The sequence below is a fragment of the Mustela nivalis genome (assembly GCF_964662115.1).
Source record: "Mustela nivalis genome assembly, chromosome: 4".
Lineage (NCBI taxonomy): Eukaryota > Metazoa > Chordata > Mammalia > Carnivora > Mustelidae > Mustela > Mustela nivalis.
In genome coordinates this window covers 153009640-153027196 of record NC_139023.1, presented here as the reverse complement: position 1 = coordinate 153027196, position 17557 = coordinate 153009640, and the positions used below count along the sequence as shown (strand labels likewise).

General features: G+C 36.2%; 1 protein-coding gene and 1 long non-coding RNA gene across 3 annotated transcripts in view; one reads left to right on the top strand and one right to left on the bottom strand.

Moving 5' to 3' along the window:
* GLRA3 (glycine receptor alpha 3) overlaps nucleotides 1–17557 on the bottom strand; it is a 192970-nt gene that overhangs the window by 31156 nt on the left and 144257 nt on the right. The window contains exons 6-7 of the mRNA XM_082726943.1: nucleotides 11671–11808; nucleotides 654–868 (exon numbers count right to left, since the gene is read on the bottom strand). Of these exons, the coding sequence (XP_082583069.1) occupies nucleotides 654–868; nucleotides 11671–11808 (353 nt within the window). The remainder of the gene's footprint in view (nucleotides 1–653; nucleotides 869–11670; nucleotides 11809–17557) is intronic.
* LOC309862738 overlaps nucleotides 1–17557 on the top strand; it is a 130060-nt gene that overhangs the window by 81911 nt on the left and 30592 nt on the right. For both annotated transcript variants that reach the window (XR_014310684.1, XR_014310685.1), the window contains one exon: nucleotides 13346–13403. This is a non-coding gene — a long non-coding RNA (uncharacterized lncRNA). The remainder of the gene's footprint in view (nucleotides 1–13345; nucleotides 13404–17557) is intronic.

Sequence of the window (17557 nt, the reverse complement as noted above, 5' to 3'; positions counted from 1 at the left end):
AAGCTTTCCTTTTCGTTGACCTGTGGCAACTTAAAAACCAAAAGGGGGGAAAAAACCCATAAAAATAATAAGTGCTGGGGCACCTGGAAGGCTCAGTGGGTTAAAGCCTCTGCCTTTCGCTCCGGTCATGATCCCAGGGTCCTGGGACTGAGCCCCACATCGGGCTCTCTGCTCAGCGGGAAGCCTGCTTCCTCCTCTCTCTCTGCCTGCCTCTCTGCCTACTTGTGATCTCTTTCTGTCAAACAAACAAACAAAAAAAACTTTTAAAAAAAGTGCTATACACAGCATTATGGACACCCTTATACAATACATGTGGGAGTGTAACTGCTATAAATTTTTTTGGAGGGATATTTGGCAATACGTATCTATACGTACGGTCATCAGTGTAGTGATTCCAGTTGTAAGAATTTATACTAAGGAAAAAATGCAAAATATATATAAAGCTATACACACACATATATATTCATGAACAGAACATTCATCATATAAATATTTATTATTGTATCAGTCTTAATAGTAAGCATATTACTATAACACATCCATGCAGTAAGACAAAGGTTGATGATTGCATATATGTGAATTTTCTATGTAAAATATTAAATATCTATAAATAATTGTGCAAATATGAGTGTGTGTCCATTTAGTACACTTACCTTTGGTAAGGAAGCTCGTGATCCTGAGCTCTGGGTGGTCATGGTCAGCACAGTAGTTATTCCCAAGGCTACCCTGGCTGGCGCAGCATCCATATTGATCCAGAATGAAACCCAGGAGAGGATAACGATCAGGAGACTGGGAATGTACATCTGGATCAGGTAGTATCCCATTTGTCGTTCAAGATGGAATCGCACTTCTATACATGTAAATTTTCCTAATTGGTTGTAAAATAAATGCAGTAGTTGGTAAAAATAGGTCTTCATGATGACATCAAAGGTCACATTTTCCCCCCACATTGTGTCCTAAAATTTTCCACTACAATGTAAAGGGGTCTTAAATCACATATGCAAATTGGTTTCTGAAAAAATATTTTTCTTATTTTCTGCTAGCATATGGAAGCAACATGAGAGTACACTTTCCAGAAAATAGTGTGTCATTTTATGACTTCACATTTGGTTAGCATTTCAAACTTTGAAAATACTTAATGCTATATCATTTTACTTGATTCCAGCAATCATTTCTGAGATAGGAGAAATGCGTATCTAATATCTAAAAACTGTCCTTACTCATTCATTCTGTCTGGTACTTCTTAGTACTTATTGGGAGCCAGGTGCTATTTGTTCCAGAGGCCTTTACATTTACTTTAGAGTATGTGCTAAAGGATAAATTCAATTAAAGATGAATAATTCCTTAAATGCTATTCATGTAAGTTAATTTATGCATTAATAATTTGGAAACTATTAATGCAAAAAAGGGCAAAACATGTTGTTCTCCATCAATAAATCTGAATATAATTTAAAAACACACCTACTAAAAAACCCTGAGATATACATGTTCTATATATTCATGCCCTATGACTCTATTATGGTAAGTATTTAATAGAGGAATAAATCATGTCTTAATTAATCATTTTGTTGATATCCCTGTTTATCCTCTGGTTATACTCCCTACTACCATGACAATGTTATCTCTCCTTAAAATAATTGTTTATCTGAATAACCCAAATCTTGGTTTTTATTCTCTCCTTATTCTAACTATGTTAAGAGGGATAAGGTCAGTGAATTAACATGCTGATCATTTTAGGTGACATCCTCTGATCCAGTTGTGAAAGAGAATCAAAAAGCACATCCAAGAAGCTTGCTGGGTATTTTTAGATCGGTTTCAGTGCACAACTTCCAGGAGTATGGCTTGAGCCACGTGCTGCTGTGATTCAGAGGCACAAACAATGGATCAAGGGATGGATGAGAGTCCAGGGCTTAAAATTCCTTATAAAGTTTCAGAAACTGGGAAAGTTGGATTCCACTCTTAGGTGTTTAGGGATCAGAAGGATACAAGTAAGCTATCTATGATCCTTTTATCAATTTATCAACTACATACAGAATGCCTAAAAATTCTTGAAATATATGAATTACTTTAGGTTTTTAAGATTCTATTGAAATACAAAGATTTTTAAATAATGAAATAGGGCAAGAATAACTGAACTATTTTTATGATATCATCATTAGATTATCCAAGTAACCTCAGGGTGCCTGTGTTGGGGTTAATGTAGAGCATGAAAGCATGAAATAATAGCTGGCTTGCTAAAAGGTAACATGAAGGTGAATATAAAAAGGCCACCGAGGGTGAGGGAAGGTTTGGGAGAAGGGCGTGGGCCTTTGGCATGTGGACACTTGCGTGACCACTCTGCCCTGAGAATGCTGCGAGAGTTGCCTTCCCAAAGCTTCCTTAGCCCAAACAGACACCCTGTGATCTATGATGCATGCATTGCTCCTTAGTCTATGTTTAGCAGAATTCCTTGAACATGCAGATTAGCATATTGTATCTTTCCAGCAAACAGATCCTCCTTGCTACAGTACAACTGCTTGTCACACATTACTTGCTTGAGAAACAGTGATATTTATGATTACCCTGAAGGACCAATAAAGGTGGGAACAAAGAAGAGCAAAGGGTCTTTGTCTCTGAGCATTGACCCCCTCCGCAATGCTCTCCTCTCCCCCACCCCCGTCATCTCCCTTTTTTCACAACAAAGTGTAGAGTAATGTTTCATCTTCTGGTAAAGGGATTGCTGGCCATTCCCGGCATGCCTGGGTGGCACAGTCGTTTTAGTGTCCAAGTCCTGGTTTCGGCTTAGGTCATGCTCTCAGGGTCATGGGATCAAGCCCCCTATCAGGCTCTGCACTCAGTGTGGAGTCTGCTTAAGATTCTCACTGCCTCTCCTTCTGCTCCTTAACCCGTTCCAACCTTCCACTCTAGCCGGTGCATGGGCATGTGTGTGTGCTCTCTCTCTCAAATAAATAAATACGTAAATCTTTTAAAAAAGAGAGAAAAATAAATTATCCAAGTAATACCATGATGAGATTAGTAATAATTACTGACGGTTTGGGTACTTTGAATACATTCTGTAAGGTTCATGTAATCCTCAAAATATATATATATATATATATTCTCATCATACCTTATAAAGAGTGTTTTCATAGCTATCACTGGGAGGAAAATAATGGTAAAGGGTATATATACAAATAAATATATACCATGTGTGTATTTGTGGCTCTAGAGAGAAAAATGAATAATTGACAAAAGTTCTGACATGCTAACACTGGCATAACAGGACTGGAGCTTCTTCAAGCACATTTATATTTTTACTGTGATTTTACTATATTTTAATTTATTTAATTATTTATTATACTTTTCAGCCTTAAAGTTTATTTCCTTCAGGTGATTCAAAATTTATTTTGATTAATTGATTCATTTTCTAGTCAAAAATAAAAAAAAAAAAAAACCCTGCATTCTAGTCTCAATGCTCCTTCCAAAAACAAACAACAACAACAACAACAAAAAAAAAACCTAGAGACAATAAAAAGAATATTACAGTTCATCGATAAAAGGACACATAATCCAATATAAAAGTGGGCACAAAATTAACAATTTTATATCATTTGAGATATTTGTATTTGGTTGTCTGCGATTTATAATTAAAAGTATACTGGTTATGGGACACCTGGGTGGCTCAGCTGGTCAAGCTTTGGACTCTAGATTTTGGCTCAGGTCATGATCTCATCATATGAGATCCAGCCCCAAGTCCAGTCCTGGCTTAGCACCGAGTCTGCTTGAGATTCTCTCCTTCTCTTTCTCTCTGCCACGTCCCCCACCCCCACAGCAATACTGCCTGGCCTGTGTGCTCTCTTTTTCTGTCTTTCTCTCTCTCTCTCTTTGTCTCTTTCTAAGATAAATAAATAAACAAATAAATAATTTAAGAAAGAAGTATCTTGGCTCTGAAGGATGAAACAAAAAAGGAGAATCAAATTATTAAAATAAGGTATGAATGAGGGGACATTACTACTCAGAGAAATTAAAGGATAATAAGGAAGTATTATGAATACATTCCAAAAAGTGGAATGTCTTAGATGAAATGGACAAATATATAGAATGACATATATTACTTAATCTTATTCAAGAAGAAATAGAAAATCTGAACAGACCTACAAAAAGTAAAGAGGTTAACTTAGTAGTTTTAAAACTTTACAAGGGAAAACTCAAGACCACAAAACTTCTGTTAAATATCTAAAGAAGATGGATACCTGGGTGGCTCAGTTGGTTAGGCATCTGCCTTTGGCTTAGGCCATGATCCCAGGGTTCTGGAATCGAGTCCTACATTAGGCTCCTTGCTCAGTAGGAAACTGCTTCTCCCTCTCCCCCTGCCTGCCACTCCCTGCTTGTGCTCTCTCAATCTCTGACAGATAAATAAAATCTTTAAGACATAAAAATCTAAAGAAGAATTAATAATAATCATTTATAAAATCATCCAGGAACTAGACAGCATGGAATAATTCCTAACTCATTCAGTGAGCTCAGTATTACCCTGATAGTAAAACCAGACAAAGATATCACAGGAAAAAAAGGTATATAGACAATCTCTTGTGAATATAAATATACAAACCCCAGAGAAATATTAACAAACTAAATCCAGCAACATATGGGAAGAGCTATACATCATAACCAGTCAGAACTAATGGAATGTAAGCAAGTTTGGCTTAATGTAATACAAGTCAGTGTAATATACTATATAAAAAGAACAAAAACAAAAACATATGATCATCTCAATAGAATTAAAATTGTCAAAAATCCAATAGTCTTCCATAACAAACACACTCAACAAACTAGAAACAGAGGATAATTTCCTCAGTCTGAGGAAATTAAGTATGGTGAAATAGTTAATGGTGAAAAGCTTGCTTAACACTTAATGGTGAAAAGCTGAATGCTTTCCTACTAAATTCTGGAACAAGGCAAGAATGTCTTCTCTTCCCACATCTATTAAACATTGTATTGAGAGGTTCCAGCCAGGATAATTGGGCAACAATTAAGGAAAAGTTATTTAAATTGAGAAGGAAGTAGTAAAACTATCTCTATAAGCAGAAGATATTACCTTGTACAAAGGAAATCCTGGAGAATTCACTAAAAATCTAGTTGAACTGCTGGGTTTAGCAAGGCTATAGGATACACTATCAGTATACAAAAAATAATCATGTTTCTATACACTAGCAATAAACAATCAAAAAATTAAATTGAGCAAACAATTCCATTTACAATAAAACCAATAAAATAAAAGACTTATAAAAAATTTAACAAAAGAAGTTCAGGGCTTCTATACTAAGAAACACAAAACATAGTTGAACAAAATTAAAAAATTGGAACAAATAGAAAATCATTCTGTAGTCATTAATTAGAAGACGAAATATGGCTAGATCAGAATACTTCCAATATTGCTCTATAAATTCATTGCAATCTCTACCAAAATTTCAACTGGCTTTTATGCAGAAATGTATGAGCTGATCCTAAAATTATTATGGCAATGCAAGAGACCTAGAATAAAAAATATAGCCCTTAGGGTAAAAAGAATAAATTTGTTGGACTCAGATTTCCCCATTTCAAGACCTGCTACAAAGCTATAACAACCAAATAGGATAATGTCATAAGCATAAATATGAAGATCAATGGAATAGAATCGGAAGTCTGGAAATAGTCATTCATGGTCAACTGATTTTTAACAAAGAACTAAAGCTATTCTATAGGGAAATTATGGTCTCCTCAGCAGATGGTACAGGGAGAACTTTGTATTCACATGCAAAAGAATGAACTTCCACTCTATCCCATACTATTCAAAATGGATCATAGACCTATACATAAATTCTAAGCTACAAAATTCTTAGAAGGCATAGGAGTTAATCTTTATGATCTTAGGTTAGGCAACAATTTTTTTTTTAATATGATACCAAAATCACAAGTAACAAAAGAAACAAAAAGTGATAAATTTGGCTACCTCAAAATTAAAAGTTTTTGGCCTCAAATGACATCATGAAGAAAGAGAAAAGACAGGGTGCCTGGGTGGCTCAGTGGGTTAAAGCCTCTGCCTTCGGCTTAGGTCATGATCCCAGGGTCCTGGGATCAAGGCCTGCATCAGGCTCTAGCTCAGTGGGGAGACTGCTTCCTCCTCTCCCTGCCTGCCTCTTTGCCTACTTGTGATCTCTGTCAGTTGAATAAATAAAATCTTAAAAAAAAAAAAAAGAAGGAAAGAGAAAAGACAACATACCAGCTGGGGAAAAGTATCTGTAAATCAATAATAAAAAGAGAAATAACTGACTTAGAAAATGGGCAAGGGAATCTAGTAAACAACTTTTTCCAAAGAAGATATGCAAATACCAATAAGCAAACGAAAAGATGCTCATCCTTACTCATTAGGGAAAATGCAAATCAAAACCACAATGATTCTCACTAAAATGGCTGTAATAAAGAAGATATACAATGACAAGAGTTGGTTAAGATGTGGAGAACTGGAATACTCATTCATTGGTGAAAGGATTGCAAAAGGGTGTGAATACTTTGAAAAAGTTTGGTGGCATATATTTACCATATGATCCAGCTTTCCACTCCTAATTCCAAATGCAAGAGATATGACATACATCCACCCCAAAACTTGTATGTGAGTGTTTGTAAATAGTCCAAAGTTGGAAATACCCCAAATGTCTAGCAACTGGTGAATGAATAAACAAAATGAGGTATATCTATACAATAGAGTACTATTTGGCAATAAAAGGAATGAAGTATTAAAAAATGCCACCAGGGGGATGAATCTCAAAACATTCTTCTAATTTAAAGAAGACTATTGCAAAGACCACATATGATGCCATTATATAAAACATCCCCAAATTATAAAGCTATAGAGACAGAAAGTTAATTAGTGATTGCCTGGAGCTGCTGGATGGGGAGGACTGCTAATTGATATAAAGTTTATTTTTTTTTCAGGTGATAAAATATTCTAAGATTAGGTTAGTGATTGCACACTTCTGTAAATATATTAGAAATCATTGAGCTGTATTCCTTAAACAGTGAATTTAAAGGACCTAAATTAAATCTCAATAGAGTTGTTTTAAAAAATTCTTTAGGTACAAGATGAACAAAATCTGAGGATCTATTATAACATGGTCGCTATAGCTGATAACACTGTCCTGTATAACTGAGATTTGCTAAGAGAGTAGAACATAATTATTCTCTCACACACAGAAGGGTAAATGGGCGAGGTGATGGATGTGTTAACTAACCTGAAGGGGGGAATCATTTCACAGGGTATACATGTGCTAAACCATCCCATTGTACACTCATTATCCTATTATGTCAATTATATACCTCAGTAAAACTGGTGGACAAAAAGCCTTCTTGCCCATACAGATCTAAAAGATCCTGTTTCCTGTTTAGGGTAAATCTGCTCCCAGGGGCAGGTTGTAAGTACAGACACATTTTCCAGGTTCAAATCTACTTTTTCTTTATTTTTTTACTCAACAAATAGGTATTGGTTGTCTCTGTACTTAAGCAGAGCCCAGAAAACATGGAGTTAGAAAGAATAGCAGTAATTATTGGCTTTTTTTTTTTTTTTTAGATTTATTTATTTATTTGACAGAGAGAGAGAAATCACAAGTAGGCAGAGAAAGGAGGAAGAAGGCTCCCCACGGAACAGAGAGCCCAACATGGGGCTCGATCCCAGGACCCTGGGATCATGCCCTGAGCTGAAGGCAGAGGCTTTAACCCACTGAGCCACCCAGGTGCCCCAATAATCATTGGCTTTAAAAAACATTTGGTCATAAGGGAAACCACCATAGATAAGTAAACATATAAATTAAAGATAAAATTTTAGACAGTGAAAGCAGTAAGTTGAAGGTGGGATGTGGGTGTTTAACATATACTTGTCAGGGAGATGTATATTTGAGCAGTCCTGAAGAATGTGAGAATATTTGGTTTGGAATAATTTTGGAAAATTGTATGTATGTATAGAAATATGTATGTGGGGTGGGGTATGGGGTAGCCAGTTGATGGGTATCAAGGAGGGCACATATTGAGATGAGTACTGGGTGTTAGATGTAACTAATGAATCACTGAATACTACATCAAAAATCAATGATTTACTGTATGGTGGCTAACTGAACATAATAAAAAAATAATAAAATAAAATTTAAATAGCAAAAGAAGAAACCTTTGATCTTGATGGAAGTCCCAAAAGTTCATTTTTGCTTTTGTTTCCTTTGCCTTTGGGGACATGTCTTGAAAGAAGTTGCTGTGACCAATGTCAAAGAGATTTTGCCTATGTTCTCCTCTAGTATTTTGGTAGATTCTTGCCTCATACTGAGGTCTTTTATCCATTTTGAGTTTATTTTTGTGTATGGTATAAGAGAATGGTCAAGTTTCATTCTTCTATAATAGCTGCCCAATTTTCCCAGCATCATTTATTGAAGAGACTGTCTTTTTCCCACTGTATATTTTTTCCTGCTTTGTCAAAGATTATTTGACCATAGAGTTGAGGGTCCATATCTGTACTCTCTACTCTGTTCTTCTGGTCTGTGTGTCTGTTTTGTGCCAGTACCATGCTGTCTTGGTGATCACAGCTTTGTAGTAAAGTTGAAATCAGGCAACGTGATGCCTCCAGTTTTGTTTTTCTTTTTCAACATTTTCTTAGCACTTCCATGTCTCTTCTGGTCCCATACAAATATTAGGATTGTTTGTTCTACCTCTTTAAAAAATGTCAGTGGAATTTTTATCAGGATGGCATTGAAAGTATAGATTGCTCTGGGCAGTATAGACATTTTAACAGTGTTTATTCTTCTGACCCATGAGTATGGAATGCTCTTCCATCTTTTTGTGTCTTCTTCAATTTCCCTTTTTAAATTTTTTTTTATTTTTATTAACATATAATGTATTATTAGCTCCAGGGGTACAGGTCTGTGAATCACCAGGTTTACACACTTCACAGAACTCACCATAGCACACACCTTCCCTAATGTCCATAACCCAACCACACTCTCCCAACCCTCCTTCCCCAGGCAATCCTCAGTTTGTTTGTCTTCTTCAATTTCTTTCATGAGTGTTCTGTAGTTGCTCGAGTACAGATCCATTAGCCCTTTGGTTAGGTTTATTCCCAGGACTCTTATGGGTCTTGGTGTTATAATAAATGGAATCAATACTCTAGTTTCCCTTTCTATATTTTCATTGTTAGTGTAGAAGAAAACAACTGATTTCTGTACAATGATTTTGTAATCTATCACAGTACTGAATTGCTGTATGAGTTCTAGTAGTTTGGGGGTGGAGTCTTCTGGGTTTTCTGTATAAAGTATTATGTCTGTGAAGGGAGAGAGTTTGACTTCTTCTTTGCCAATTTGAATACATTTTATTTCTTTTTGTAGTCTGATTGCTGTTGCTAGGACTTCCAGTAATATGTTGGACAACAGTGGTGAGAGTGGACATCCTTGTCATGTCCCTGATCTCAAAGGGAAAGGGAGAAGACATTTGCAAATGACACTACAGATGAAGGGCTGATATCCAAGATCTATAAAGAACTCTTCAAACTCAACACACACAAAACAGAACCACATCAAAAAAATGGTCAGAAGACATGAACAGACACTTCTCCAAAGAAGACATACAAATGGTTAACAGACATGAAAAAATGTTCATCATCATTAGCTGTTAGGAAGATTCAAATCAAAACCACACTGAGATGCCACCTTACACCAGTCAGAATGACCAAAATTAACAAGAAAATAAACAACATGTGTTGGAGAGGATGTGGAGAGAGAGGAACCCTCTTACACTGTTGGTAGGAATGCAAGTTGGTGCAGCCACTTCTTTGGAAAACAGCGTGGAGATTCCTTACGAAATTAAAAATAGAGCTACTGTATGACCCTGCAATTGCACTACTGGGTATTTACCTCAAAGATACAGATGTAGTGAATAAAAGGGCCATATGTACCCCAATGTTCATAGCAGCAGTGGCCACGGTCGCCAAACTGTGGAAAAAGCCAAGATGTCCTTCAACAGACGAATGGAAAAAGAAGATGTGGTCCATATATACAATGGAATATTATGCCTCCATCGGAAAGGATGAATACCCAACTTTTGTATCAACATGGACGGGACTGGAGGAGTGAAATAAGTCAAGCAGAGAGAGTCAATTATCATATGGTTTCACTTGTGGAGAATAAGGAATAACAAGGAGAACATCAGGAGAAAGAAAGGAAAAGTGAAGTGGGGGAAGTTGCAGGGGGAGACAAAGCATGAGAGACTGTGGACTAAGAAACAAACTGAGGGGTTTTGGGAGGTGTTGGGAGGGGTGAGCCTGGTGGTGGGTATTAAGGAGGGCACGTATTGCTTGAAGCACTGGGTGTGGTGCGTAATCAATGAATTTTGGAATACTGAAAAAAAATTAAATTAAATTAAAAAATAAATAAATAGCAAAAGAAGAAGACAAAGATCAATTACTAAGCCCTGGAGCAGGAATCAGTGTGACATATGTAAGAAAACGAGCCCCTGTGGCCAAATTACAGAGTAAGGGGAAAACAGAGAAGAGGTTTTCGGGGCGATAGGTAAGGGATACCACCACATTTGTCATTCTGTGTTACAGCAGCCCTAGGAAACCAATCCACCAACTTAAACTACCTCTAGCGGCCTCTTAGCATCTCTCTAAAATTTGCTTGTCATTGTAATTGCCCCTATAGAGTTGAACAAGGACACTGGTATGGACCCACTTGCCTTTGTCTTTGTGTTGGGATGAACCTTGAACTCTCCACTAAATTAAATATCACTCTCACTGCTGGGTTAAGAAAATGGCAGTGACTTTTTCACCAAATAATGTGACTTGATTAAAGAGATTAAAGAGATTAAAGACCTTGTAAAGTGAAAGGTCAAGTCACAGTCCTGGAAAAGGATGAGCTAAAGAGGAATCATACTTGCCGTAAGGAAATAATAAAAGCAGCAGCTGACGCTAATGAGATGTTCTGGACTAACCGCACTGAAGTGATTACTCATTTGTGGGTGGTTTAACAGGTTTTGTAGGAATAGGTTAGGCAGTGAGAATAGATATTGTGAGAATAGCTAGCGCTGGTTAAGAGAAGTAAACAGACCTCATGAATGTGCAAATATCCCATTAAGTCTATAAGTCCTTGACAGCAATATCTTTTCTCTGTCCTCAAAGGTAAAATGCTACTGTGTCAGTGTGAGTAGTAGGAACTTAAGGAAAATAACTTGAAATGCATGAAACTGTAGCCAAGAAGGTTTAAGCAAATGCAGCCTTGAAAGAAAACAAAAACAAAAACAAAACAATTTATTTTATTTTGTTATCAAACACAGTGTATAATGCCCAAGAAGAGCTAAAAAGTACATTTTATTGTTTACATAGAAATTAAAGGAACTTTTTGGGAAACATCATTAGTATGTAAGTATGAGCTTTTGGCAAAAAGAAAAATAAATATAATTGAATACCAAGTACTTCTTTGGTAATAGACAAATCAACTATATAACAATATGCACCGAGTCCAAACATCTGTAAATTCCATATGCATTCATTTTCTGCTCTATGACTATGAAACACACTGAGCTATAAATACTTAAAATAATTAACCAACCGCTATAATTAAGAAACACTGAATATCATAAAACCAGAAGTCATAAGTGTAATAAAGAAAGCTTGACACCTACCTGTGTTGTAATGTTTAGTGCAGTATCGTAAATCTTTCTCTTCTTTCAGCAGAAACTGGGGCAAAGTGAGTCCTTCAGCCACTTGCACAGGTGCCTCATCTTGCCATTCAAAAATGAGATCATTCATTGTGTACCCAACTAGGCAAGACATAATAAAAATATTTATAACGTAAAAAGGCATTCAAAGAAATCCTTTTTTTTTTTTTAAATCTGGTACATTTCACATAGGGCAGGATGATCAGTGTCATCTTAACTCAAAAGATTAAGTTATGCATTGCACAATTCCATCTCACCAAAGTCTACTGAAGTCTAGTCACATGGAATACTCATCAAATAATGTAAGAAAATATAGTAGGTTAATAAAAAGCATAACACGGCATACAGAAACTTCAAAGGACAGGCATATAAATTCTTTCCTTGGAATGGGCAGCTCCTGAATTAGTTCAACAATTCATTTTGGTTCCACTCCATCAGATATCCCCTTACCTCCTCTCAAATCATTCAGGGCTCTTTCAACAAAAAGTGAAATTGTCACTGGTCAGGAAAAGACCTAAACTACAATATCTGTGGGGGAAAGTACCAAGGCTTTTATCTTTCTTTCATCATTAACTATTTTAGTTAATGGCATCTGCTTCAATGTTCCAAGTCCTAAAATTAACAATGATATTTTAAATAGAAATGTCAGCTATTCAGAGGAAATCAGAGTACAAAGAAAAATCCATGTGGAGCCATTTCTGGAGGAGGAAACTCTTACACCTACTATCAGTGAATTCAGGATAGAACAAGCTAACATATTTTGTAATAAGGAATCAGTATCTTTTGGTAAATGGAAAATTCATATTTATACAGGAGAGGTACCTAAGAAAAGCAGGATTTCGTCTTTTTTTTTTTTTTTTCCTCTGAATGAGAAGCTATTGAAATATACACCCAAAGGCTGCCAGAGGGGGAGACAAAAGCGAATGGTACTTGAGGGGGAGATCATTGTTACAAAGTACATCTACCCTGGAGGTAGAGAGAGAGGACACAGGACTGGCTTTTGACTTAAGTCAAATGGACCGATTAAGGAAGCAGAAGCTCTAGACTCATGAAGAAACAAACAAGGGAAATTGTCCCAAACATGTTATCCTGGAGGCAATTTGGTATAGTAGGAAAGCGGCTGTTTAGTGTCTAAAACAGCTGGCATAGAGCAGATTGGGCTGGACAGAGCTCTGTGTAGGGAAGGCATGATATGTGAATTTTCATCCCAATTTAGACAGACCAATAGAGAAACTTCATTTTGTTTTTATATTCTAAGGTTTTCTTAGTGTCTTCTGTGAAATGAAATGAGCTCTCTGATATTCCCTCAAAGACAAGCTCTAGTCTCTAATGCTAGTTATAGGCGGTATATTTAGGTCCTTGCACTAAATAATCAACCACAGTAAATGATTTAGGTATGGGAAACTCTTAATCACACTAGGCTATTTCCTTATGGTCCCTAAAATAGTTGTTTGAAACCAGAAAGAAGATACTAAGTTGGTAGGGGGTCATTCTTTTGTTCTGAATCATTTACATGGATGGTCAACAAAAATAACTAAATGGTAATTTTGTCTCAGTCATCCTTCAAAAGTAACTTAAAAAAATCAATACTCTTACACAGTTCAAAGTGTTTTAACATCTTAATGCTTTCTGTTGGCAGATCTTTATACAAGTCTGAGGATGTGAAGGAGAACAGATTGACTAATGAGATCAAGGTGGTGAGTTGAACCGTCTTGTGAGTTGAACCGTCTTGTACCATAATCAATTTCACAACAAGAAAGAATTTATTCAGGGAACAAAGAATCAATCCTAATTTCAGCCAACAATCGCATATGGTAACTGCAGGGAAACATGTAAACAAATGACTCAATGCAACCAAACATTTGTTTCTTTAAGGATTTATTTGGTACCAACTGTATGCAAATCATCCTGCTAGGCACATGGCCCAAAGAGAAGTTATTACAGGACAGAAAATTAGTAACGTGGGAAGGGTCCAAAGTACTATGCACATTCAGAAGAAGGACATATGATATCCACTTAGGCCTTGTTTGAACTAGACCTTATAGCAAGACAGTGGCTTCAAATAAAGAATGTAAGAAAAGATAGGTACTCAGGCAAAGAGAAGAGTGTAATTAGTTGAAAGAAACTGCAAACTCCCCTGGTTTATAATAAGAATAGAAATAGCTTCATTTGTCTGGAGCCAGTGTGCCTGAAGGAACAGAGGGAATGAAAAGACACATTAAGGTAAGAGTGTGTGAATTTCAAATTCAGGTTGAAAACCTTGATTTTTCAAAATTCCCTGTGGGCAATGATGAATAATTGGAATCTTTCAAGCAGGGGAGTGACATGACAAAGATTCTGCTTTAGAGACAGTAGCATCAAGATCCACTCATGAGATTTGCAAGGTGCAAACAACTTTCATAATCATAATAAGACATTTGCCTTTTTCTTCATGTTGGCATTCGCCCTGATAGTGAAAAAACAATGGGATGGTAAAACCTCAAACGTTTTAGCATAATTACAGACAGTGACCACAAACTGTGTTGAGGGTTATTGTATTTGTTACCACCATATCTTGTAGTACAAGAATAAAAAAGCCAATTTTAAAGAATGTCCATGATCCTTGGGGCACCTGGGTGGCTCAGTGGGTTAAAGCCGCTGCCTTCGGGTTAAGTCATGATCTCAGGGTCCTGGGATCGAGCCCCGCGTCAGGCTCTCTGCTCAGCAGGGAGCCTGCTTCTCCCTCTCTCTGCTGCTTGCCTCTCTGCCTACTGTGATCTCTCTCTCTCTGTCAATAAGTAAATAAAATCTTAAAAAAAAAAGAATGTCAATGATCCTTGATGAAACAGTAATAAGTTATTTTAATATATTGTTACACCTGTTTTGGCCAATTCCCACTCTTATTCTTTTTTTTTTTTTTTTCCACATCCTGATTTTAATTCTTCTGCAAAAATAACTAGAAGTAGGATTACTGGATCATTTGATAGCCCTCTTTTTAAATTTTGCTGCAACATGAATAAACCTTGAGGACATTATGTTACGTGAAATAAGCTTGTCACAGAATAACAAATATTGCATGGGTCCACTTATTTAAGGTATATAAAATAATCAAATCAATAGACTCAAAGTGTAGAATAGCAGTTCTCAGGACCTGGGAGAAGGGAAAATGAGAATTACTAATCCACAGGCATAAATTTTTAGTCAAACAAGATGACTAAATTCTAGAGATCTGCTGTACAGCATTGTACCTACATCAACAATAATGTGTTATATACTGAAAATTTAAGAGGGCAAGGGCACCGGGTGGCTCAGATCGTTAAGTGTCTGACTCTTGGTTTCTGTTCAGGTCGTGGTCTCGGGGTGGTTAAGACCGAGTCTCAAGTAGGCTCAATAGGGAGTCTGCTTGAGGTTTTTTTTTCCCTCTGCCCCTCTCTAAGCTCCCGTATACTCTTTCTCTAAAATAAATAAATAAATAAATAAATCTTTAGAAAAATTTAAGATGGCAGCTGTTATGCTAAGTGTTCTTATCACAATACAGTACATTTAGATTTTTTTAAAAGGTCACTTGCATTCTTGAGATGGCAAAGAAAAAAAGTTCTCATTCTTTCCCAATGGTCCATGAGGAATGTTAAATCAGAGGCAATATTTCATTATCTCTTTTTTGTCAAAATTAAGGATTAATTAAATATATATTTAAGGAAAAAATAAGAAGTTGAAGCAACATCAAAGTTTCAAGTCTAAGTCACTGATAAGTAGCTGTGCCGCAGTCTTTAACTTACATCTCATGTCATTAGAGTAGCCTTCTCTGTCTTATAAAAAGATTTTTGTCCAATCAGTCAGCATTAGTTTTTTTAATTCACTTTTCCCATAAAATTTATCTTTATTTGAAATTGTATAATTTCATCAGTTTGGGGGGCATTTTTCTACCTAGCTTCCTACGACTGAAACTTCATAAAAGCTGAGATGATTCCATTTTAGTCACTGACATATTTTTCAGTACCTAAAATATTACATGCCATATAGCAGGTTGTTTGAATATTTGAATTAGAAATGGAGAAGGAGGCAGGGGAGGTGTGTGTGTGCATCTGTGTGTGTGTGTGTGTGTGTGTGTGTGTGCGCTCTCACATATGATGATCTTATTGGGGACTACCTTGAGCTTAAGATATCAGCCAGAGATGCAGGCGTTGTCATAATCTGACACTGACTTGTGTGTTAAAAATACTTGAAATCACACCTATATATTGAAAGTGAGGTCAAGATTGAAGATAAAGTTTTGAGAGTCACCTATATATAGATGACATTAAAATTACATACCTTGATTTGCCAAGACAACCCCACATTACTTTTTTTCCCTCAGATCCTCTCTTAGCATGTGTTCTAATTTTTTTCTTTTTTAAAAGATTTTATTTACTTATTGGAGAGAGAGACAGAGACCTAGATAGTGAGAGAGGGCTATCACCTAGATAGTTCTCTATCACCTAGATAGTGAACCAAGGATGAGAGGGAGAAGCAAGGCTCCCCACTAAGCTAGGAGCCTGATAGGGGACTGGAACCCAGGACTCCGGGATCATGACCTGAGCCGAAGGCAGACACTTAACCTACTGAACCACCCCTAGATTTCTCATTTTTAGATTAGGTATTATTAAGCACTGTTCTAAAATACATCATTGTTGGTTCAATAGATCCTTCAATTTTACTTCTAGACTCTCCCATGGTGTAAGAGTATGAGACTATTTTACTATCTTAAATTAATATTATGTTAAATCTGTACAACAGCAAATATCAGGAATGGTCCATCTTTACCAGACCCTTTCAGTAGCAAAAAACTAGCGTGTCCTTTTCAGAGGCAGCTGACTCCTGATCTGAGTAGTGGCGGAAGTGTTCAACTTTTCCCCCCTGCTGCCCACGTGGTGTACAAATCTGTGACATCTGTGAAGTGTCAGTGAAAGTATCCAAGTGTCATGGAAAATTACAAGATCCTTGTCAGTGAAAGCAGAGTAGTGCTGCTATGGGCCATACAGAAAGCAATCTGAACGCTCTGAAACCTACACTTATTATTTGGCAACACTCTTAAATCTTGCAATAAATCCTTCTGGCAGCAATGGGCTAAAAGAAGAGAAAGTTCAATATTTATTGAAAAATTAAGCACCGAATTCCATTTTACAACAAGGTTGATGATGAATGTGAAACTTAAACAAGACATTGTTTATAGTTAACATTCACAAAAGCTCCGTCTACATAAAAAAACATGAGACACACAGAGCTAAAAACACATCAACATCGATTTCAAATGTTATAGTCCTTTTAAGGATGCTGCCCAAAGACAGTTATCTGACACGTGCGTTTGTAGGGGCAGGATTTACACATTACTCTATAAAAAAATCAGGTTTTTATGTAGATAAAAATCATTGTTTTTCTGAATTAATTTCATTCTTTTTTAAATTCATTTTTTCTTGGAAAATGGTGTGACAGGAAATTTGCAAGCAATTAAATGACGTTAGGCTTGTTTCAGTATCATTTCCTGCTTTAAAGAGAAAATTGGCTAAATTAATTTTAAATTAGTTTTTAAATCTAATTCTATAATCAAAGTAAATCTTTTGGAATCACACTGGTTGAAGATGAACTATGTAATGTCATCATAAATTCTATTGTGAAGTCTCTCTTACATTTACTTAAAAAGTTCAACACTGAGAATAAATGTAATTTGCTTGTGATAGATCTGAATAAAATATTTGTTGGAATTCATCATTGTTGTAAAAGAACCCCGTAAGTCACAGAGACAAAAGTACAGCATAGAGAATAGAGTCAATCGTATTGTAATAATGTTGTATGATGACAGATGGTAGTTACACTTGTGGTGAGCATAGCACAA